Genomic DNA, 25,342 nt, shown 5'->3' on the forward strand with positions numbered 1-25,342 from the left:
TCGCTCATTACATTTAGATTTTGCTGTCATTATACATAGTTTTGAGTCATTTCTTACTTGGTGGCATATTGTGGAAAATACCTACCGTGAAAAAATGTGAGGTCGGTCTCTTCCTGTTGCAAAAAATATCAGAAACTCAAGCATACATTTATAAACAGAACATGTTTATGTTGGCAAAAACCTTTACTATTTACATTTATACATTTATTGATCATTTTTGAATATTTATATATTCATATATATTCAATATCTTGATATTTTATAACACTTAATAACTTTATATTATAAAGTTAATATTTTGTTTAGGGAAATACACACTTAGTCACAATGTTTGCATTCAGTAATATTTTTTATTAAGTACTCATTGCTACATGTCATATGGATAATGGTTACCAACTATAATATGAGGCAAAACTATGAAAATAACTTTCTGGATAATGACGTAGTTTGATGACTGCATATAAGAACAGATTAGCTATAAAGCATGCTTGATATGTACATTTTAATATACAGGGTGGGCCATTTATATGGATACACCGTAATAACATGGGAATGGTTGGTGATATTAAAGTCCTGTTTGTGGCACATTAGTATATATTAGTACACACCACCCATCTTGAGGAGTTTGCCCCCTCACATATACTAATGTGCCACAAATAGGACTTTAATATCACCAACCATTCCCATGTTATTACGGTGTATCCATATAAATGGCCCACCCTGTAGAATAATGAAATGAAAAAATATATTGAGTATATTATTACACTACTGTTCAAAAGTTTTGGATCAGCAATTTTTTATTAAGATGCATTAAATTGATCAAAAGTGACTGTAAAGACTTTTACATTGTTGCAAAAAAAAAAAATACATTTAAAATAAATGCTGTTCTTTTCATCACAGAATGCTGAAAAAAGTATCATGGTTTCCACAAAAATATTGAACACATCATCGGTTTTCAATTGATAAAATAGATTTAGAATAGAAAACGGTTATTTTAAAATGTAATGATATTTCACAATATTACTGTTTTACTGCATTTTTAAATAAATTCAGCCTTGTTGCGCATAACCCTAATGAACGTTTCAGCAGCCTTTGCACATGCATTTCTTGAATTAATATACAGTGAAAAAAATATGAACATGTATAAATGCATTTATATTTTGTGGCAATGGACATTCCAATACTTCATTAAGCTGCATTAATTTGAAGAAATTACATTTGAAATTTGTATGTAAATCAGTTCCTCTTCAAAAAAAATTGTTTATTTGATCTCACACTTTTTATACATAAGCTTTGCTGCTGTCCACAGACCTTGCTTGAGAATACTTCACATTACTGGGAACATCATCACTCGGTGGGCAAGAGCTGCAGAGGAGACCTCCACCCAGGAAAAGCAAGCCGGCTGAAGCCCAGCCAATGTAAAGTGATTCCCCGAGCTCCCTCCTCTGGCTGTCAATCAACAAAGGGTTGTAGAAGTCCCTGATTATGGTATTCGCAGTCCAGCAGACGGGAATAAGGACAAGAATTCCAGCAATGATGAAGATAACACCGCTGGCGATGGCGACCTTCGCTTTAGACACCTCATCTTCCACGAAGTTGGTGCACTTTCCACCCACAATGCTCAGGAGGACTCCAAACACCCCAGCGATGATGGCGATGATCACCAAGGCTCTGGCGCCCTGCAGATCTTGAGGAAGTGCCAGCAGAGAATCATAGACCTTACACTGCATCTGCCCTGTGCTCTGAACCACACAGTTCATCCATAAACCTTCCCAAATGTTCTGCGAGGTCACAATGTTGGCTCCAATGAATGCGGACACCTTCCAGTTGGGCAAGCCACAGATGACGATGCTTCCCAAGAAGCCGATCATAGCCAGGCATATGCCCAAGATTTGAAGTCCTGCGGACACCATGTCTCTTCACCTCTTGAGTTGAAGGAATGAATGTAGGAAGAAGTTGCTGTTATTCCTAGCAGCCGTTAGATATATGTCTCTGTATTGTCATATGTAACACACACATGTCTGGGGGACGGCATGAGATCTTTCCAGATAATCTTGTTTCCTTCTACTGGTCATGGCGTTTGTTTAGAGAAAGCTGTCAAACCAGTTTTGTTCAAATGGACCCACATCAAATGCTGTAATTGTTTTGTTTATTTTTTATTTTTTTGAAAGTCTAGTCAAGCCTGTGTAAAAGAGAACTGTTTATCATATTAATTAAAACATCTCTTTAAGTGTAAATTATAGTAAAGTTTGTCTACAAAAATAAATACTATTATAGATTTTAAAACTCTAGGCATCATTTACTGACTGAAAAAAATGGATATCATACAATTGAAAAAAATGTTTTCTAAAATCAACTCAAAATTTACTAAAAAAAATTCTTAGGTATGTGCCCTATGTGATTTTCTGTGAATACAGTCAACTCTAACTGGCCATAATCTGCAGATTGGTTCTAACTTTTGAGTAGTCAATTGAGGGGAAACTCTGTTGTTTACTGTATTCCAGCCTTTGGGGTTGTTAATAAGGTTTTATAATGGGATTGCAAGGTTTTCTAGGCCAAATGACATAACTTCCTCAGTTAAAAACAATGGATAAATACTAAACAATTTTGGTAATATTTCAAATGAAATATTTCATATTGTGTTGGCATCCTTTAATGTAAGACATAAAATAAGCAAAGAGTTATGTTATTTTGAGGAACTTGCGATGGATGTGAACAAGACCAATTTTCAAAAACAGAAATGTGAAAATGTGAAATGAGAGTTTACTTTTAGCTCAGTGAAAGATTACTGTTATTAACACACAAAGTACTTTGAATGTTTAAAATATGATACATTTGGTGAATATGATGTACTAAGACATAGGTGGCATCTATCTCTGTCTTTGTGTCCTGTGCGTGTTCATGCAAATAACTTGTGAAACCAAGCTGATGGTATATGTCTTACCACAAAAGATATAATTAGCTCAGTGGTAGAGAACTTCTAGGTTGCCATATTTGGCTGTGTAAATGTTTATTGGATAATACTGTATAGCCTATTACAGCCAGTGAGTTTTACCCACCTTCATGGGATGTCATCTTTTAATTTTCGTTACTTAGCCAAATATTAAGTATCTCCTAAATATTATTTTGAATAATTAATGTTAAACCTGTTTCAAATGTATATATTTCTAATAGTTTGTATTCTCTTTGTGGTCTCTGCATCTGAAAAGTAGATCACAAATTAAAATATTGTACATAAAAAGAGCTCAAAAATCACATTCTGTAACATTTTATTTTACAAACTATTTATTATCACTTTTCTGGTCACATTTATATGAATTAAGATCAAACATTATAACACTAGTTGGTTACTTTTGGTAATATCTTGAAATTATAGAAAACTGAAAATTCTAAACATTGCAGCTTTAAAACTATAAACATCTCTGAACAAAAACAAAACGGAACACTATAAATATATAGACAAAACAGATTTAAGACAGTGGCAGTTAAACAAATGTTGAATTCTTTCATTTGCCTTTTTACATTTGCAAATGAATATATATATATATATATATATATATATATATATATATGTATTTAAGGATTATATCAAAATTAATAAAGTTATTATATTATTTTAATATTCCAAGACACCAATCAAACAAGCTAATTTGTTTGTCATTCATTTGTACAGACAGTCAGATGTTCTTTAAGGGTGATACCATTTTTTCCCCCAACAAACATATAACAGTCCTTATTGGCAGCTCTGAATAGAGCCAGTGAGACTTTTCATCTTCCAGGAAAGAGAGTCATGTCACTTAAGTAACTTAAGGCTTAATAAGCACATCTGGTCAACATCTGTTGGAGTATGTGCTGATGAGCAGTCCACCACCTACAATCAGCAGAACACCGGCCACCCATCCTACATAGATGGAAGCTCCCAGCTCTCCTTTTCTCCCCACTATTGCTTGAGGATTATAGAAGTCCACAATAATGACATACGCCGACCAGCTGACAGCAACAAGGCAGGTTACACCAGCAACTATATAGACAGCACCAGCTGCTATTCCAATGTTGGTCTTTTTAAGCCGCTCTTCTCTGTAGAAGGTTGTGTAATCGGACCCAACAACCGACAGTCCAATGGCAACCACACTGACAGCGATAGAGGCACAAATCAAAGCTCGAGCTGCCTGGAGATCTTGAGTCAGAGCCAGGACGGAGTCAAACGCTTTGCACTGCATGTGACCGGTGCTCTGCAGGACGCAGTCCATCCACAAGCCTCTCCAGAAAACCTGTGCTGTCACGATGTTTGCTCCCACGAAGGCCGTCACTTTCCACATAGGCAATGCACATATTAGGATAGTACCACATAGGCCTAACACAGCCAGACATACAGCCAAGATCTGTCGACTCCTCATCTTTTATGGAACACAGACGATTCATGTGCAATAAAAAGGAGGAAAGCGTCGTAGTTGTGAGAGCAAACGACTATTGACAAAGTGAATGCTCTTCCTTGTGCCGTAGGTATTGGTATATTTGAACAAAGAGAAAGCAAAGCAAGGGGAGGAAACCTGTATCGAGTTTCCTGCTTGACTTGATTCTTTTACTCAGTCCACATTCATGGAAAAAGTACACAGTTAAACTATTTTAAGCAGTGGTTGGCCTTAACTCAAAACTCTGCAATCACTTACTGTTTTTATCAATTATATATTTCAACCAAAAATGAAAATTCCATATTTATTTTCTCACCCTATAATGTCATTCCAAACCTGAACACTTAAAGGGATTGTTCACCCAAAAATGAAAATTACCTCTCAAGCCATCCTGTAAATGACATTCTTCTTTCAGGCGAATACATTCGGAGTTATATTTAAAAATGTCCTGGCTCTTCCAAGCTTTATAATGGCAGTGAATGGCTGTTTCTGTTTCGAAGTCCATCAAAGTGCATCCATCCATGATAAAAGTGCTCCACACAGCTCTGGAGGGTTAATAAAGGCCTTCTGAAGTGAAGCGATGCGTTTGTGTAAGAAAAACATCCATACTTAAAACTTTATCGACTAAAATAACTAGCTTCCGGCAGACGGTCGTACGCATCGATTTATGGCGAAAGAGTAACCTTTGAAAATATACAGCCATTCACTGCCATTATAAAGCTTAAGAGCCAGGAAATGTTTTAATATAACTCTGATTGTATTCGTCTGAAAGAAGAATGTCATATACACCTGATGACTTGAGGGTGAGTAAATCAAGGGCTAATTTTCATTTTTGGGTGAACTAACCCTTTAACAAGACTATGCTTAATTTTTTTTTTTTTTTTTTAAAAGCTCCATGAAAGTATATAGGCCTACAATTCTTATACTTTCTAAGTTTTCTGAAGTGAAAAAAAGTTGCTTCCATAAATTATTAAGTACAATTAACTTGAATGTTTAAGTCATTACAACTTAAATTGACTTAAAAATTATTTGAATCTTGTAAAACTTATTAAAAAATAGTTGAAAATTGCTTAACTTATTTTGATGAGTAAAAGCAGTGTAAAAACAAATGTTGTCATAACTTATTGATCATATAATTTTTTTACAGTGGGTTTATGAACAGACCACAATCAGCGCTGCAATGATGAAATGTTTTTGTAGACCAACCCGGAAGCTAGCATCTGGATCACTGGACAAAAACCTAGAAGAATTTTTCCACTGACTTTTGGATTATCGCAGAAAAAAAGCTCTGTGACCAACAAATGTTTATGATTCTTACACGTTTTGTTCACCATGATAATCTTCACAAATTAACAACTTGTATGAATTTTAAAGCCTAAATGCAACTGGCAGAAGTAAAAAGCCAAATGTGTTCACACTGAAACTTAGCTTGTGAAAGCCAGCAACCTACGTCTTGCCACAAAAGATGTAATCAGCGCAATATGCCAACACCACACTTGCCACCTTTCCATAGAAGGGCTGTGACCAACTAAAGTTTATGGTTACTCACTTTGATAAAACGTCTGAAATGTAAAAAATGTTTTGAATTGAGACTGAATACAGTCGGCAGAAATAAGCTAAAATGAACCACTCAAGTTGCATGATTTCAACATCACCATTACACTTCTGAATATTTTCAGTCTTTATTTGGGAACAAAGATTAAATCTTTGCCTTAAAGATTGATTTAGAATAGTTTGCAAGAACGCGATTATAAATAATAAGGCTAGCGATTCTGAGCAACCCTGCGCGAGCTCAACTGAGCATGCGCAAATGTCGCGCTGTACAAATGGAGTCATTTAGACGGTGTAAAAAAAATAAATAATTTATTGAGTTAAAAATAAACATGCAAGACCGTGTCAAACCCAAAGTTCTGCCAAAAATGAAAATTCTGCAATAATTTACCCTCATGTCCTTTTGAACTTGAATGACTTTCTTTCTTCCATGGTACAGAATAGAAGAAGATATTTTGAAGAATGTTGTGACTATTCACTTGCATTGTATGGACAAAAAAACACTGATACATTTCTCAAAATATGTTCCTCAGAAGAAAGTCAGTCACATACTGTAAGTTTGAAACAACATGAGTAATGATGACAGAATTTTGAGCTATAACCTTTAAGAATGATTTCACTACTTTATTGCCATTTACGTATTTATATTGCACATAAAATGTAAGGTGTGAATGCAAGTGTGGTTACGAATTTAAAGGACTAACAAGTTTATAAATTGTAAAAGTTAAATAAAGAAGTTATATATGAATTATTTGAATGCCAAACAGGATTGTTGCCATATTCACAATCTTGCTGCTCACCTGTTTGCTTAGTGTCAAATTACTTGACATGATGAGTCACATGTTTTTTGGAAACAATTTTAGAGGTTGGCAACGAAGAGAATGTTAAGGTCGCTCATTACATTTAGATTTTGCTGTCATTATAGTTTTGAGTCATTTCTTACTTGGTGGCATATTGTGGAAAATACCTACCGTGAAAAAATGTGAAGTCGGTCTCTTCCTGTTGCAAAAAATATCAGAAACTCAAGCATACATTTATAAACAGAACATGTTTATGTTGGCAAAAACCTTTACTATTTACATTTATACATTTATTGATCATTTTTGAATATTTATAAAGTGATATTTTATATCACTATCTTGATATTTTATAACACTTAATAACTTGTTTATAGTTAATGGTTACCAACTATAATATGAGGCAAAACTATGAAAATAACTTTCTGGATAATGACGTAGTTTGATGACTGCATATAAGAACAGATTAGCTATAAAGCATGCTTGATATGTACATTTTAATATAGAATAATGAAATGGAAAAAATATATTGAGTATATTATTGCACTACTGTTCAAAAGTTTTAGATCAGTACAATTTTTTTATTAAGATGCATTAAATTGATCAAAAGTGACTGTAAAGACTTTTACATTGTTGCAAAAAAAATACATTTAAAATAAATGCTGTTCTTTTCATCACAGAATGCTGAAAAAAGTATCATGGTTTCCACAAAAATATTGAACACATCATCGGTTTTCAATTGATAAAATAGATTTAGAATAGAAAACGGTTATTTTAAAATGTAATGATATTTCACAATATTACTGTTTTACTGCATTTTTATACACCTCATCTTCCACGAAGTTGGTGCACTTTCCACCCACAATGCTCAGGAGGACTCCAAACACCCCAGCGATGATGGCGATGATCACCAAGGCTCTGGCGCCCTGCAGATCTTGAGGAAGTGCCAGCAGAGAATCATAGACCTTACACTGCATCTGCCCTGTGCTCTGAACCACACAGTTCATCCATAAACCTTCCCAAATGTTCTGCGAGGTCACAATGTTGGCTCCAATGAATGCGGACACCTTCCAGTTGGGCAAGCCACAGATGACGATGCTTCCCAAGAAGCCGATCATAGCCAGGCATATGCCCAAGATTTGACGTCCTGCGGACACCATGTCTCTTCACCTCTTGAGTTGAAGGAATGACTGTAGGAAGAAGTTGCTGTTATTCCTAGCAGCCGTTAGATATATGTCTCTGTATTGTCATATGCCGTCCCCCAGACATGTGTGTTACATTAGATCTTTCCAGATAATCTTGTTTCCTTCTACTGGTCATGGCGTTTGTTTAGAGAAAACTGTCAACCCAGTTTTGTTCAAATGGACCCACATCAAATGCTGTAATTGTTTTGTTAAAAAAAAAAAGATTTTTTTTTTTTTTGAAAGTCTAGTCAAGCCTGTGTTAGGCCTACATAAAAAGAGAATTGTTTATCATATTGATTAAAACATCTCTTTAAGTGTAAATTATAGTAAAGTTTGTCTACAAAAATAAATACTATTACAGATTTTAAAACTCGGATATCATACACATGAAAAAAATGTTTTCTAAAATCAACTCAAAATTTACTAAAAAAAATTCTTAGGTATGTGCCCTATGTGATTTTCTGTGAATACAGTCAACTCTAACTGGCCATAATCTGCAGATTGGTTCTAACTTTTGAGTAGTCAATTGAGGGGAAACTCTGTTGTTTACTGTATTCCAGCCTTTGGGGTTGTTAATAAGGTTTTATAATGGGATTGCAAGGTTTTCTAGGCCAAATGACATAACTTCCTCAGTTAAAAACAATGGATAAATACTAAACAATTTTGGTAATATTTCAAATGAAATATTTCATATTGTGTTGGCATCCTTTAATGTAAGACATAAAATAAGCAAAGAGTTATGTTATGTTGAGGAACTTGCGATGGATGTGAACAAGACCAATTTTCAAAAGCAGAAGAAAAGAATCTTTACATGATTAGTATGCATTTTTATTGCACCTCAAACCAACATGGTTTTAACAATGTAGTTTGCAAAAAGAATGCTGTGTCTGCATCTACCTTCAAGAGTTTACTTTTAGCTCAGTGCAGTGGTGGAACTAGAGTTTTATACATGGGGTGGCCAGGGGGTGGCCACTGCTAATTTCGGGGGTACACAGTGCATACACACACAGTGGAAAAGCTTGTGGAAGGAATTGGGTCACTCTGTTTGTGTCTATAAGTGTTGAACATCCAAAATATTTGCAGAAAACAAAGCTGAAGCACCAAGGAGATAAGATACCGCATGTGTCTGTTATGAACTGCTGCGTTTATTTACAATTATTATTTTTTTAATTAGATAGAGCAGGCATCAAGCAGACATGTCCTTGAAAAATGTAAACAATTTTATTGCCCATCAGTATAAAATCTTATCCTAGGAAGATTTAATACAACATAATTCTTTCTTCATAATAATTTATAATAATTCTTTCTAATTATAATTATTTAATTTATAATTATTTTTTTGTGTTCATTTTTGGGTGAACTATCCTTTTAATCTGGCAAAATCATCTCAACTTAAATTCCTGAATTGGGTGATTGGGTGATTGACTGCCTGTGTCTGGTAGATGCTCTGACCTGTTGCTGGTTCTGAAGTCTGACCACACTGACTCTGACTAGCCAGTGGTGATGCAAGGGCTGGGGTCTGATCTGCCTGTTAGTCCAGTAATTTTAAGACAAAATGGGGGTCAACCTTGAACAAATTGCAACAGAAGCAAACTCAACTGATTTTGTACCCTCAATATGTCCTGGGTAAGGAAAAAAAAGTCCCGAAGAATCCCATTAGGGGAAAGTTTCGAAAAAGACCCAAATATAGCCTATTCATACGCCTATTCATTCTTTCTCTCATGTGAATGGGGTAAAAATTTTAACCTTTAGATATCACCATGAAAATTACTGAGTTGATTACTTACATCAAGACAAACAAAAAATGTATTCCAAGTTTGTTTTAATTGTTTGTTAAGATGGACAAACGGTGCATAATCTAATTATGTATGTGCTAATTTGCATAAATACCACAACAGATCTAAACATTGGGTCTAGCCAGGTGAAAATGTCTTGTTGAATCTTGTTGACATATAACAGTAAAATACTTAATGTTAAGGTCTGAATGGAACCCATTTAGGCTACCCATGAGCATTAATACATAGAGGCAGGAAGTACTTTAGAAACCAGCCTTTATTAATTATTAAGAGATGGGGTTTGGGGCTGGGTCCGTGGGACTGTTTCTGGGGGACGAGTCTGAGGGAAGAACAGGAGACAATGGTAAGGAGAATGCAGAAGACAAAAGGCAGGTAAAATAAAAAGTGAATCCCCAGAAACAGTTTTCGAAACTTTCCCCTAATGGGATTCTTCTGGACTTTTTTTTATGACATTAAAACACAATGTTATGAGTGAGCGAGCTGTCTGTGGCAAGATGGCCGCCACGTGCGGACGTCGACCTCCATTGGCCAGCAGCGCGCACGAGACATCTAGCCTTTATTATATGATATCTATGGGTGAGAGACTCATTCATTCGTTGAATTACAGAAATGGAGCAAGCAGTAGCTATTTGTGATTATTATCAGGGCGATGAATTGTGATGATTATCATATGGAAAAGCTGATAAAGACACAAAAGTTTTGTTTACATTAAAGTCTGTTACTTTTGTACATGTAGGCCTACATGTGAGCCGGAGAGGATGATGGGACATGTAGGGCAGACGGTGACTAACAGGTGACAGTGACAGGGGTAATGTATGGAATAGTGAATAGTATAGGGGGCAATTTCAAACATAGCCTATAATGTTACAAGCAGGTGATTTTGGTCAATGTTGGAACTAAACTCTGTAGGAAAGTGGATCTCGAGGGCCAGAGTTGAGAACCCCTGCTTTAGAGTAAGCATATGTATGAATAATATATTTTATTTAATAAGATGATTTCTTGTTCATTTTGACAAAAACTGGCTATACATATTCAATCATTTTACAAAATAAAATGTGTCAACACTCCATAAACATGACTTACTAGATCAGGATTTCCCAAATGAGGGTTTGTGAGAGAACCGAAGCAGGTTTGTAAGTTGATGAAAAGCTAATAATTAAATTTAATGCAAAGTAAAAAAAAAGAAAAAAAAAACTGACTGCACAATTAATTTAAATAAACTGAAATCGCAGTATAGGTTAGTAGTGTGATTATCAGAGTGAAGAGCGGCACTGTGTTTCAGGTGTGCAGCATCAGCATCAGAGCTCTTCGGTTCACAGTAAATGTTGCTTCTCACAAACTCCAACGCTGTATGTGCATTGAGTTTAAAGCATTGCGTTTGCATTTCTGCAAAGCAATGTACACTAAGTTAACTTCATTTCACCCATTCGCACAATCTCCAACATTTCTGTGGAGAGCTATGCTTTACAAGTTTACAGCATTTTTACCAGTATTCTGCCAAAATAGCTTATACAATATGTCATCAATATTGACTTGTTTAGGTTTAGGCAATTTGAGAATATTTATTATTATATATAATATACATTTTTTCAGGATCTAGGATTAACTAATGTTAACAAATTAAACATTATTAATAGTGGGGTGAAAGGTGGTGACAGTTATAGTAAACTTTGTGTACACAAACAATGTAGTCAATGCTCAAGTTCAATGTGTAGAGCCCCTGGTGATACTTCGAGCACAGTTTTATGTTGTGTCGAGCCTCCTTAGTGTTTTAAAAATAGCGATTTTGATTCTATCATAGAAGTGTCCCATGCACTCCCATTCAAAAGGCATTTTGACCTAAAACGAAAATACGGTCAATCTTTAAAGTGGCGTTTCCATTCTAATTATGCTTTTACACGAAAGTTTGACTCAGTTAGATTAACAAAAAGAGCCTAGGTTCAATTTTGGAGAGTTACCCTTTAAGAAAATATCAAGCACACACAAGATAGCTTTGCAAATTAATTAATGTATTTAAGTGTTTGCAGAAAAAAAAGCATTAAGTCTAAAAGTCTTAATAGTTGCTTTTCTTCAAACAGTAATCAAATCTTCTGGGCATGATGTCACCATCGAGTGCGCTACTGATAAAAGTCCTCAAGATGGAGTGTACATGTACAAACAAGGAGCAAGTAAACAGCAGACACTCTTCTACTTTTACAAAGAAAACAATCTTACCTTCAAAACAGCGAACGAATCCAAAGTCCGTGTAAGTGGAGCACTTCCCAACCTTAGTGTCACCCTCTTACATGTAACTGCCGAAGACATTGGGCTTTACTGGTGTGAATTTAATTTGGAAGAAAAAAATACCGTTGGCAAGTTCACTTGGTTATGGATAGGTAAGTGTATTTTATTGCATGTAAATAATTGTATTCTAAAACATGATGAGTTTATTATATGAATGTACCACATGTGTTTAGTATGTAAATGGTGTGAATGGGAACATTTTGATAGAGAGATTTAGAAGTATAATCACTTTCTGATTGATATTGAATGGAAAAATGCATAGAGTATAAAAAGTATAATTCTATAATTCTCTGGCCCTGATTTTTATTTATTTATTCTGTCATTGAAAAAAAAGAAAAAGACTGCCCAGAAGATGCTCTTCCTATTGTGAAGATCATCCCCATTGTGTGTGCTGTCATGCTATCACTGCTCATCAGTGTTATCTGCTGTATGATTCTGAAGGTAAGCATAAAATTACGATATGTTGTTCAAAAGTAAAAACAAAACTTATGGACAACCTTATGCGTATATCTGAAGTGCATTACTGAGGTATGCTGTCAAGTGACTTTTCACTGATGCTTTTTGTGGTTTGATGTTGAAAATCTTCTGATGTGTAATTCTTTTGCGATTTTTAAGCTCTGGGATGATTTTAAATGTGCATTTATACACTATGCACCATTGGTTCTCAACTCTGGGCCTGGGGACCCACCATTCTTCACATTTTGTATGTCTTCTTTATTTAACACACATAATTCAGATCATCAGCTCATTAGGAAAGAACATGAACTGAACTGAGTGCATCAGATAAAGGAACTAAAGATAAACTAAATGTGCACAGCAGTGGGTCCCAAGGAACGGAGTTGAGAACCGGAGTGAAAATAAATATTTGAACCATATGGAAAAGATAGCCAATGATATCCTAAAGCTCTAACCTTTTGTTTAATTTTGGCTTGCCAAATGCTAAAGCAAAATATCAATACATTTCAGCAGTCTTTCTGAGAGTAAATTTATAAATTGTTACGTTTGAATTCATTCTGGATTACTCTGCAATTATTTTCTCAAGTAGAAACGGATACGTATGTTACCTCAATTTTTGCGTCAGATTAGTGACGACTAATATTCGGCACGTATTCAAGTGTACTTGGTTTGCAAAGATGAGTTATTTCCGTTTAGAAGAGCAAAATGCTGCTTGACCAACCTAAATCTGGGTGCGTCTGTTTTACCTCTATTTTAATTTAGTGTTACTTCAGATAAGTGTACGTGGGACACCACTGGCTTGGCCAATCCAAAGCTATTATAAGAGAAGTAAAGTTGGTCGACTAACGTCTTTAATGGTGGCCAAAACCTCTTCTGAAGTAAAACGATTAAATTCAAATTAAATTCAGGTAGATACAATTCCATGGGGGCTATTAAAGTATCTTTGATTGTGTACGTGTGAATACGGCAAATCTCAGTTATATAGCCAATGACCTCTGTTTAGTGACCGAAACTGACAGGATTGTGACCGTGAGACCCACGTTTAAACAGAATGGCGTGAGGACCTCTGAGCGACATAGTTTCCTAATCTAAAAACGGGGAAAATATAAAGTAAAGAGTAAATAGAATAATCAAACGTTAAAATGGCCACTTTGCCTTCATATAATCTTTAAAAAGACTAGATGAAACGAAATGGCATTCGAAATCTAATAAAAAAATTTAAAAAAGAGCGTATGTGCATCTCATCAGCCCTGAGCCAAAAAAAACCCTTTTCATATTCAAATGTATTGACATGAGAACGAGCAGAGATTTGACCATGCGTTTAAAGCGACCAGAGTCCCTCATTGGCTTTCAGCTTGACCTTTGTTGTACATACAATGCACTGGCCAGTACAGCTGCGACTACAGGGCCAAATCTAAAATAAATCATCTTTTGCAAAACGAACACTTTGACAAATAAGTTGTTCCAGAGACTCTTCAGAGACCAGAAACAATATTATTTAATTTATATTCTTAAATCTAATATAATTGTTTTACAACTCAAATTATAATATACATTATAAGCAGGGCATTAATTGGAGAGGTGTGACATTAATCCTTAAAATTCAATTTCATTGGTTTGCTACCCAGTGCCAAAAGGGGGTGTGCTTTTATTTTTTGCCTTTAAAAAACATGGCTAGAAGTGTGGCACAGGTAATGGCAAACCAAATCATCCTTGACTGGGGTGCACCAACTAAAATTGAATCTGATCAGAGAAGTAAGTTTACAAGGAGGGTATGAAATGCTAAACATCAGACAGAAGTACCACAGCCTTTTGCAGGTCACAAGAGATCTGCACTAACTAAATGTGTGAACGACACCATAAAACAGCAAATGCTAAGCAGGCAACACCGAAACAGGTGAAATCATTTCTGCCCACAGATCTGGCTGTAATGAGAGCAACTTGAAGTAAAGCCATGACCATCGACCCATTGGAACTCATGCCGCTACGAGTGATAAAAACTCTGATTAATCTCTAATGCTCATATGACACAGCAGACTGTGAAGGCTGAACTGCAAGAGCAGCTTCAGGTGTCACACAATGCACTGAAACAACAGCAATAATTCAGACTTGGTCAATGAAACTCGGTTTCATGTGACAACTGGAATTAAAATGGCAATGGACATGATAATGGAGCAAGTAAAAGAATTCCACATGTCTGAATTTGAAGTTGTTGAAAATATCAGAAGTAACTGTGGTTCTCTCTGCATTTGTTTCTGTCTCAGGTTTACTTCTGCAAATTCCTTGGAGGATGGATGCCAGGACGGGCCGGACCCCACCTGGATCAAAGCCAGGACAGCGGAATTGTTAGAACATAACCTGAGACTCGGGAGATGGGTGAAAAGACACTTCAAAAGGCCGTTCACACCTCACAGTAGTACATCACTGCATAAATATGGCCTCCCAGTATAGAACTGGAACTAAATTTTAAATTAGTACAACTAGTGTGAGCGCTTCAATCAATTACAAAATTTACAATTTAATCTGGTCATCGAATGCAATTTAGCCAGCACAACACACACACACCAAATTGTTGCAGGGAATGAACAATCTCCATTCTTGTATGACTAAGCAAGTTCCAAGTCACATTTGATTATTTAGATTACACCGACCTCTTGCTGCATTTCCTTTGAGTAATTCAGACCAAGAATATTTAAATTCCACAACCATTTAACATCATCACAGTGGTAGTGAAGAATTAGATATTTAAAATGGGACCACCCTACCTGACCTTGAGAAACACTTGAGACCCCACTCCTTCTCCCTCAAGCTGAGATCACCAAAACTCACACAAGAATCTATATGTTTTAATGTGAATAATTATCATTGAGTATTACACGTTTAGTATAATTTGAAATGTCTCAGTGCGACTGGTACATGTGTCTCATTCCCAAATAAATAAAACAAAAGGTAATAAGGTTTTTAAGAGTTTAGAGATAACTGCCACACAAAGGAAGACGGTCTCTAGACAAATGATCTCCTATCCCCAAAAGGTGTCAACTCTGAATGTAAATTCCCATTGTTAGCAGATGTTTCCATGTGAAAGAGGTTTTGTCTATATAATGTCTATATAATGTAGCAAAGGGCTCGGGGCGATTCTGTACCTCAGATCAGCCTGTGAATGCTGAGAGCCGCCGGGACTCAGCATCATGTATTTCCTAATGTCGGGTTTGCATCTCTTCTCTTTATTCCAGAGCATTTGATGTTATTTTATTGATTATCCTTGGACTGATTATGAAATTGGCATGATACATTTACCTGACATAATAAATTGTTACATTTGACTATTCTAACTGACTTTGACATTATTTTCATTAAAGAGTTAAAATGCTCACTTTTAATGATGCACGGATATCATTAAAGGTCCCATTGCATGGATTATTTTATTATTTTAGAATGTTTCCTGGGGTGCCCTTATAATGTTAGTATGTTTTCTAGTTGTTATAATTTAGAAATAAAAGGCATATTTCCTAGCCTGATTTTAGCCTCTGATTTGAACGCTCTGTTTGAAGGGGCGTCTGCTGTGAGACTTCAGTGTAAACGCCCAATGCTGTGATGCTGACATGCTTGCATATGAAATATCTAGCATTACATGTGGAACTCTCTCGAAAACTTTTACTATTACAGCTATTATACGTTTTTACTATTACAGCTATCGAGATTAACGAATCGTGAGAAGTTTTTTAAGTATTTAGATCTATTCCCATCACATAAAAGGTTGCAGTGATGAGCATTGAACAGATGACAGCCTGTTGATCGCGTGAATGAAGATCTTATCATTGCAACGCAGTTTCTGCACTCTCACTAATGATTTCACCAATGCAAACATGAGGTAAGTACAGTAAGAGCTTTGTTGTTCAGTGTAACAGCGTCATTGATTTCATAATGAGTTTTGGCAAGTGTCCAGATAAACTCGCGCTGTGTGATTGACAGCTTGGGCGATTGGAAAGGGATTGTTCTTTGATCGCTTTCTGTATATATATTAATCACAGTTTAAGTAAGATTATTTTCATCCTACTAAGAGAAACGACGTGAAGTTGATTGTTTAGTCACTGGCTTGATTTACTGATGCATAAACACAGTATTGAACGACTTTGAGAGAAAGATTATCTGTCTGAACGTGAATAATTACACATCAGAAATTCATATAACCCACTGGTTCTTCAGAGGCTCGGATGAAGGAACTAAAAAAATACTTCTGTGTTCATTTGTACATCCAAACACTGAGCAACTGCCATGCTTCGCTCGTTTGCAAGCCATGATGTCTCTCAAGGAAAAAACAATATCAAGCTCGCACAGCTCATTTTCTCATGGGGGGCCAAATTCTTTTTGCGGGCAAAGAAGAGAAAGGGGAGGTAACCTTTCCCCTTATGACGACATAAGGGGAAGATTTCTAGATTCACCCGTGTGAGCTTTCATTTTCTCAAAAATACCCAGGGCTTGGTTTACACCCATCAAAACGTCTAGCCACTGGGGGACCATAGGCAGGCTAGGGAAACTCATATTAAGGTTAAAAAAACTCATAAAGTGAAATGTTCATGCAATGGGACCTTTACAACCTTTTCATTTATGGAGTCATATGAAATAACAAGAAAATACAAATGAAAAAATTGCATTTTAAGTATTGCATTTAATCAAAAATACTTTGCCACGAGAAAAGACAGTAACACGTAGAGACGTTCCCCGTTGGTCGGATGGGCCGATCGAGTGCAGGCTTACAATACAGGTATAAATTCCTTCTTAATTGATTATTAAATTGTTTATTTAAGGTTTTCACAAACTATTTTCAATTACAGAGTTCAGGATCAATCTTTTCATTCCTGATGGATCTGCTAGTTTGCTAAATTGCAAATGATTATAAAACAGCAAGCACAAACTATGCAAAAGCAGAAGTCCTTCTGCCGCACTCAGTGTCCAAATTCGCTGACTCGTTTTCTTTTACTCCTTCCAGTGGACTATATTAGTGGTGTTGTAACGTTTAGGTTCTCAAAGGAAGATGAAGACAATGAAGGGCAATGCAATGTTGCTTCTCACAAACTCCATCTCTGTATGTGCATTGAGTTTAAAGCATTGCATTTGCATTTCTGCAAAGCAATGTGCACTAGGTTCACTTCATTTCACCCATTCGCACAATCTCCAACATTTCTGTGGAGAGCTATGCTTTACAAGTTTACAGCATTTTTACCAGTATTCTGCCAAAATAGCTTATACAATATGTCATCAATATTGACTTGTTTAGGTTTAGGCAATTTGAGAATATTTATTATTATATATAATATATATTTTTTCAGGATCTAGGATGACACTATATTTACTATGCAGAAGCTTTCCCTCAGCTTCCTTTACAAAAAAATAAAATAAAATCTGATAAACTGTGCGTGACCACTTCCACCTGTTTTTGTTGAACAGAAACTATAGTCATTGTCACAAAGAGCTGCGAAGATGTTGTACGTCGTGAGATACAGTTTTCTATTGATCAGTATTTGTATAAGAAGCATGTCATGGGCAGCCACAGTGGTGCAAGGTATGAATATGTGTAAGTATATACATTTTTTTGTATTTGTTAACATTAGTTAATGCACTGTGAAGTAACATGAACAAACATTGAACACCTGCATAACATTAACAAATATTAAAAAATACAGTAACAAATAAATTGCTCATGGTTAGTTTATGTTAGTTAATACATTAACTAACATTAACAAATTAAACATTATTGTATAGTGTTACAATTTGTTATTTTTTTACTTTGGATTATATTACTATGGCAGACCCTGCAGTAGAATACATTGTGTAGAAAAGTTAAAGGGTAACTCTCGCCAAAATTTAACCTAGGTTCTTTTTGTTAATCTACCCGAGTCAAACTTTCGTGTAAAAGCATAATTAGAATCAGGGCCGTCGCTAGTGGGGTGAAAGGTGGTGACAATTATAGTAAACTTTGTGTACACAAACAATGTAGTCAATGTGTAGAGCCCCTGGTGATACTTCGAGCACAGTTTTATGTTGTGTCGAGCCTCCTTAGTGTTTTAAAAATAGCGATTTTGATTCTATCATAGAAGTGTCCCATGCACTCCCATTCAGAAGGCATTTTGACCTAAAACGAAAATACGGTCAATCTTAAAAGTGGCGTTTCCATTCTAATTATGCTTTTACACGAAAGTTTGACTTGGGTAGATTAACAAAAAGAACCTAGGTTAAATTTTGGCGAGAGATACCCTTTAAGAAAATATCAAGCACACAAAAGATAGCTTTGCAAATTAATTAGTGTATTTAAGTGTTTGCAGAAATAAAAGTCTTAATAGTTGCTTTTCTTCAAACAGTAATCAAATCTTCTGGGCATGATGTCACCATCGAGTGCGCTACTGATAAAAGTCCTCAAGATGGAGTGTACATGTACAAACAAGGAGCAAGTAAACAGCAGACACTCTTCTACTTTTACAAAGAAAACGATCTTACCTTCAAAACAGTGAACGAATCCAAAGTCAGTGTAAGTGGAGCACTTCCCAACCTTAGTGTCACCCTCTTACATGTAACTGCCGAAGACATTGGGCTTTACTGGTGTGAATTTAATTTGGAAGAAAAAAATACCGTTGGCAAGTTCACTTGGTTATGGATAGGTAAGTGTATTTTATTGCATGTAAATAATTGTATTCTAAAACATGATGAGTTTATTATATGAATGTACCGCATGTGTTTAGTATGTAAATGGTGTGAATGGGAACATTTTGATAGAGAGATTTAGAAGTATAATCACTTTCTGATTGATATTGAATGGAAAAATGCATAGAGTATAAAAAGTATAATTCTATAATTCTCTGGCCCTGATTTTTATTTATTTATTCTGTCATTGAAAAAAAAGAAAAAGACTGCCCAGAAGATGCTCTTCCTATTGTGAAGATCATCCCCATTGTGTGTGCTGTCATGCTACCACTGCTCATCAGTGTTATCTGCTGTATGATTCTGAAGGTAAGCATAAAATTACGATATGATGTTCAAAAGTAAAAACAAAACTTATGGACAACCTTATGCGTATATCTGAAGTGCATTACTGAGGTATGCTGTCAAGTGACTTTTCACTGATGCTTTTTGTGGTTTGATGTTGAAAATCTTCTGATGTGTAATTCTTTTGCGATTTTTAAGCTCTGGGATGATTTTAAATGTGCATTTATACACTATGCACCATTGGTTCTCAACTCTGGGCCTGGGGACCCACCATTCTTCACATTTTGTATGTCTTCTTTATTTAACACACATAATTCAGATCATCAGCTCATTAGGAAAGAACATGAACTGAACTGAGTGCATCAGATAAAGGAGACATACTAAATGTGCACAGCAGTGGGTCCCAAGGAACGGAGTTGAGAACCGGAGTGAAAATAAATAGTTGAACCATATGGAAAAGATAGCCAATGATATCCTAAAGCTCTAACCTTTTGTTTAATTTTGGCTTGCCAAATGCTAAAGCAAAATATCAATACATTTCAGCAGTCTTTCTGAGAGTATATCAGGGTTACTGACTCATTACCTTGATACTGATTGAGAAAGACTCTTTAGTTTTCTGTTCATTTTTTGGCAAGCAAAAATTAAATTAAGGATTTTTAACTTTTATATCAGAAGAGCAACCATGAAATATACTTTTTCCATAATTTATTCATTTCACAATAAATCAATTAACAACACTGTTGAACAGGAGCAACACACAAACCTTGCCGTTTCAGAGATACTCTGACTCAGTCGCCTTGCTAACAATTTGGCCGTTGTCAAAGTTGCTCAGATATTATTCCTGCCCATTTCTCCTGCATTCAATACATTGAATATGATTGTTTGCTTACCATCTAATCTACCCATTCCTAAATATGTGCCTTGTTAGGAAATGATCAACAATATTCACTTCAACTGTGACTAGTCATAATATTTTGGCTCATCAATGTATATTACTATTGTATTGCATGCAAAAGCTAATAAAATAACAAAAATAATTACTAAATAAAATAACGTAGGTCAGTGGTTCCCAAACTCCTAGAAATAATGTAATATGATGATTTGCAGCTCAAGAAACATTTCTAATTATTATCAATACAACTGTTTTTTTTTTTTTTTTTTTTTTTACATGTGCACATAGGCTAGTTAAGTTTATTCTTTAAAACACACGATTGCTTTACTGTAAGTGTTGTATGAAACACGTAGGTTTAAAGGTTGTAGATGCTATGCATTCTATGCCACGTATCTTGTGTAAACTGAATTAATTGTCACGTGTGTCTATGTTGAATTTGTTTGTCTGCTTGGTGGAAAACTCTGCTATTTTCGATATAGCTGCAGTAAAACCATGTACAGGAGCATAGAATTGCCACGTGGCTACAATGTGATTCACAAGACATTTGAAATCTAAAAAGAGAAACAGTGAACGTGCATCTCATCAATCCTGAAACAAAAACCTTTTCATATTCAAAGTTCCAGAGACTCTTCAGAGAACGCAGTAACTTTCGCAGTAAAGTCGGTCGACTAACGTCTTTAATGGTGGCCAAAACATCTTCTGAAGTAAAACGATTAAATTTAAATTAAATTCAGGTAGATGCAATTCCATGGGGGCTATTAAAGTATCTTTGATTACGTGTGAATACGGCAAATCTCAGTTATATAGCCAATGACCTCGGTTTAGTGACCGAAACTGACAGGATTGTAACCGTGAGACCCACGTTTAAACAGAATGGCGTGAGGACCTCTGAGCGACAGTTTCCTAATCTAAAAACGGGGAAAATATAAAGTAAAGAGTAAATAGAATAATCAAACGTTAAAATGGCCACTTTGCCTTCATATAATCTTTAAAAAGACTAGATGAAACGAAATGGCATTTGAAATCTAATAAAAAAATTAAAAAAAGAGCGTATGTGCATCTCATCAGCCCTGAGCCAAAAAAAACCCTTTTCATATTCAAATGTATTGACATGAGAACGAGCAGAGATTTGACCATGCGTTTAAAGCGACCAGAGTCCCTCATTGGCTTTCAGCTTGACCTTTGTTGTACATACAATGCACTGGCCAGTACAGCTGCGACTACAGGGCCAAATCTAAAATAAATCATCTTTTGCAAAACGAACACTTTGACAAATAAGTTGTTCCAGAGACTCTTCAGAGACCAGAAACAATATTATTTAATTTATATTCTTAAATCTAATATAATTGTTTTACAACTCAAATTATAATATAGGCTACATTATAAGCAGGGCATTAATTGGAGAGGTGTGACATTAATCCTTAAAATTCAATTTCATTGGTTTGCTACCCAGTGCCAAAAGGGGGTGTGCTTTTATTTTTTGCCTTTAAAAAACATGGCTAGAAGTGTGGCACAGGTAATGGCAAACCAAATCATCCTTGACTGGGGTGCACCAACTAAAATTGAATCTGATCAGAGAAGTAAGTTTAAAAGGAGGGTATGAAATGCTAAACATCAGACAGAAGTACCACAGCCTTTTGCAGGTCACAAGAGATCTGCACTAACTAAATGTGTGAACGACACCATAAAACAGCAAATGCTAAGCAGGCAACACCGAAACAGGTGAAATCATTTCTGCCCACAGATCTGGCTGTAATGAGAGCAACTTGAAGTAAAGCCATGACCATCGACCCATTGGAACTTATGCCGCTACGAGTGATAAAAACTCTGATTAATCTCTAATGCTCATATGACACAGCAGACTGTGAAGGCTGAACTGCAAGAACAGTTTCAGGTGTCACACAATGCACTGAAACAACAGCAATAATTCAGACTTGGTCAATGAAACTCGGTTTCATGTGACAACTGGAATTAAAATGGCAATGGACATGATAATGGAGCAAGTAAAAGAATTCCACATGTCTGATGTAGGCTATTCAGAGCAAACCACCCTGATGCTAAACCTTAAAAACTTACTTCAAATATGATGTTTTCTTATTCGGTGAAGTTCGGTAGCCTATCTTGCAACCATCTCTCGTCCTCTGCTCGTCCGTTTGAAAACTGCGCACCGCCGCACTGCTGATTTTTTTTTAAAATCAGCATCAGCAACTGCCAGTAGCAAATAAAATTTTGGGGTGGCACCCAGGGTGGCCAATCACATGTCAGGGGTGTCCCTGGTGACCCCGGACCCCCTCTGGCTCCGCCACTGCCCTTGATTAACCCTCCAGAGCTGTGTGGAGCACTTTGATCATGGATGGATGCACTTTATGGACCTGTGAAATATGAATATGAAATATACAGCCATTCACTGCCATTATAAAGCTTAAGAGCCAGGAAATGTTTTAATATAACTCTGATTGTATTCGTCTGAAAGAAGAATGTCATATACACCTGATGACTTAAGGGTGAGTAAAGCAAGGGCTAATTTTCATTTTTGGGTGAACTATCCCTATGCTTAAAAAAATTACAAAAAAAAATTACAAAAACGAAAAAAAGCTCCAAGGGATTTCACACTTTGCCGGTAACATATACAACTCTTATACTTTCTAAGTTTTCTAAAGTGAAAAAAAGTTGCTGCCATAAATTAAGTACAATTAACTTGAATGTTAAGTTAAACATGTTAAATCATTTGAATCTTGTAAAACTAACATAACTTATTGATCATATAATTTTTTTACAGTGGGTTTATGAGCAGACCACAATCAGCGCTGCAATGATGAAATGTTTTTGTAGACCAACCCGGAAGCTAGCATCTGGATCTTTCGACAAAAACCCAGAAGATTTTTTCCACTGACTTTTGGATTATCGCAGAAAATAAGCTCTGTGACCAACAAACGTTTATGATTCTTACACGTTTTGTTCATCACGATAATCTTCACAAATTAACAACTTTCATGAATTTTAAAGCCTAAATGCAACTGGCAGAAGTAAAAAGCCAACTATGTTCACACTGAAACTATAGCTTTTGAAAGCCAGCAACCTACGTCTTGCCACAAAAGATGTAGCCTAATCAGCGCAATATGCCAACACCACACTTGCCACCTTTCCATAGAAGGGCTGTGACCAACTAAAGTTTGATTCCTCACTTTGATAAACGTCTCAAACGTAAAAATGTTTTGAATTGAGACTGAATACAGTCGGCAGAAATAAGCTAAAATGAACCACTCAAATTGCATGATTTCAACATCACCATTACACTTCTGAATATTCTCAGTCTTTAATTGGGAACAAAGATTAAATCTTTGCCTAAAAGATTGATTTAGAATAGTTTGCAAGAACGCGATTATAAACAATGAGGCTAGCGACCCTGAGCGAGCTCAACTGAGCATGCGCAAAGGTCGCGCTGTACAAGTGAAGTCATTTAGACGGTGTAAAAAATTTAAATTTATTGAGTAAAAAAATAAACATGCAAGACCAGAAAGTAAAAGTTCATCTCTCTTCCTTGACAAACAGGAGAGTCATTAGTCCAGAAAGTCTGAGTTTCACACGTAGGCCCCTGGAGCAGACCTCGGAGCTGAGTACTTGACGGAATAACCACGACCCTCACTCTTTGGGCACTGGCAACAGAGAAGCGCGCCCCCGATGAACAGCAGACCAGACGCGCCCCATCCGATGAACAGCGACGCTCCCAGCTCCCGCTTCTGGGCCTCAGACAGAATGGGGTTGTAGAAGTCTCGGATGACGGTGTTCGCGCACCAGCAGACCGGGATCAGGCAGAGAACACCACCAACCAGGAAGAACACCCCGGCCGCGATCCCAACTTTGGCCTTTGCGTCCCGGTCTTCAATGCAGTTGGTGCACTTGCCTCCAGCGACGGCCAGAAGAATTCCCAGGAAGGTCACGAGGATGGAGATGACAACCAGAGCTCGAGCAGCCTGGAGATCTTGCGGTAGCGCCAGCATGGAGTCGTAGACCTTGCACTGCATCTGACCCGTGCTCTGCTGCACGCAGTTCATCCAAAGGCCTTCCCAGAAGGTCTGTGCGGTCACGATGTTGTTGCCAATAAACGCAGTCACCTTCCACATGGGGAGCGCACAGATAACGATTTCTCCCAACCAGCCAATAACCGCGAGGGCAGTGGCCAAAATCTGAAGCCCAGCAGATGCCATTACGTTCTTGTGTGTAAAGTATCAGAGTCTATCACACGAATGAACGATACAATTATTTATAGTGGCTTTTAGAGGCGCGGTTTCTAAAAAATGTGATTTGATTCAGCTGGTGAGGATTTCCAAGCTCTTTCCTCCTAATTGCTTTCAGACACAAGGCTCATCAGAACTAACAAGGACGGTGAACATGCGTAACTTGTGGGTGGGACATCTTTAAAAGCCATTGAAAAATTACTAACTCGGTCCTACAGAAGGCATTTTCCTAACGCACTTCATAATTTAAGTCATAGGCTACATGTAAAAGCACTCTGGACCACGCACTGTTTTGACTGTGTGATCGAGGGAAATGTAGGCTATGACAACGTCACGCGCTTGCCGATGCTCTGTTGTGATAAAGGCACTTGAATAGTAGCCTAGCCTATTGCAATTTAGTCTCCTCATGGATATTTACAGAACATTATTTGTTTATTGTTTAAAAAATAGCCACGTTTAACTTTGTTCGAGTTTGAGTTAAGCCTATGAATCATTTTCTTAGACAAGTGAATTTACTTAAATGTTTCAAGAAAATGTCCATAGGCCTATGTTCAAGTTTTCGGCCCTGGTCTGAACAATTTCCGATCTGTAAATAAGATTTTTATTTTTAATATATAGTATTAATAGTAAAAAAAAAATATTATTAATAATAATATCGATTAATATAGCACTAATTCCTTTTGATTAAATAATAATAAATAAAAAAAACCAGAACAGAAACAAATTTATGTTTATGTGATTTTTGTTAAATG

At 36.3% G+C, this 25,342-nt stretch overlaps 3 protein-coding genes and 2 long non-coding RNA genes across 5 annotated transcripts; 2 read left to right on the plus strand and 3 right to left on the minus strand.

Moving 5' to 3' along the window:
- Positions 1 to 338: 338 nt before the first annotated feature.
- LOC311098067 (claudin-4-like) lies at positions 339 to 2,276 on the minus strand. The gene has a single exon (XM_084138134.1). It carries the CDS (start codon positions 1,911 to 1,913, stop codon positions 1,281 to 1,283), a length of 633 nt encoding a protein of 210 aa, XP_083994260.1. The 5' UTR covers positions 1,914 to 2,276; the 3' UTR covers positions 339 to 1,280.
- Positions 2,277 to 3,812: 1,536 nt separating this feature from the next.
- Positions 3,813 to 8,002, minus strand: cldn28 (claudin 28). Its single transcript, XM_084136463.1, has 2 exons — positions 7,573 to 8,002; positions 3,813 to 4,397 (listed from the first exon to the last, which is right to left on the minus strand). The coding sequence occupies exons 1-2, from the start codon at positions 7,918 to 7,920 to the stop codon at positions 3,831 to 3,833; spliced, it is 915 nt and encodes a 304-aa protein (XP_083992589.1). The 5' UTR covers positions 7,921 to 8,002; the 3' UTR covers positions 3,813 to 3,830.
- Positions 8,003 to 11,778: 3,776 nt separating this feature from the next.
- Positions 11,779 to 15,809, plus strand: LOC311098164. The gene is made up of 3 exons (XR_014609396.1): positions 11,779 to 12,115; positions 12,358 to 12,464; positions 14,744 to 15,809. It is a non-coding gene; the product is annotated as an uncharacterized lncRNA (long non-coding RNA).
- Positions 15,810 to 17,925: 2,116 nt separating this feature from the next.
- Positions 17,926 to 19,135, plus strand: LOC311096742. Its single transcript, XR_014609081.1, has 2 exons — positions 17,926 to 18,054; positions 18,839 to 19,135. It is a non-coding gene; the product is annotated as an uncharacterized lncRNA (long non-coding RNA).
- A 4,686-nt stretch (positions 19,136 to 23,821) lies between these two features.
- LOC311098069 (claudin-like protein ZF-A89) lies at positions 23,822 to 24,572 on the minus strand. Its single transcript, XM_084138136.1, has one exon. It carries the CDS (start codon positions 24,558 to 24,560, stop codon positions 23,934 to 23,936), a length of 627 nt encoding a protein of 208 aa, XP_083994262.1. The 5' UTR covers positions 24,561 to 24,572; the 3' UTR covers positions 23,822 to 23,933.
- Between the last annotated feature and the right edge of the window lie 770 nt (positions 24,573 to 25,342).

This window comes from Abramis brama (genome assembly GCF_963993115.1).
Source record: "Abramis brama genome assembly, chromosome: 15".
NCBI lineage: Eukaryota > Metazoa > Chordata > Actinopteri > Cypriniformes > Leuciscidae > Abramis > Abramis brama.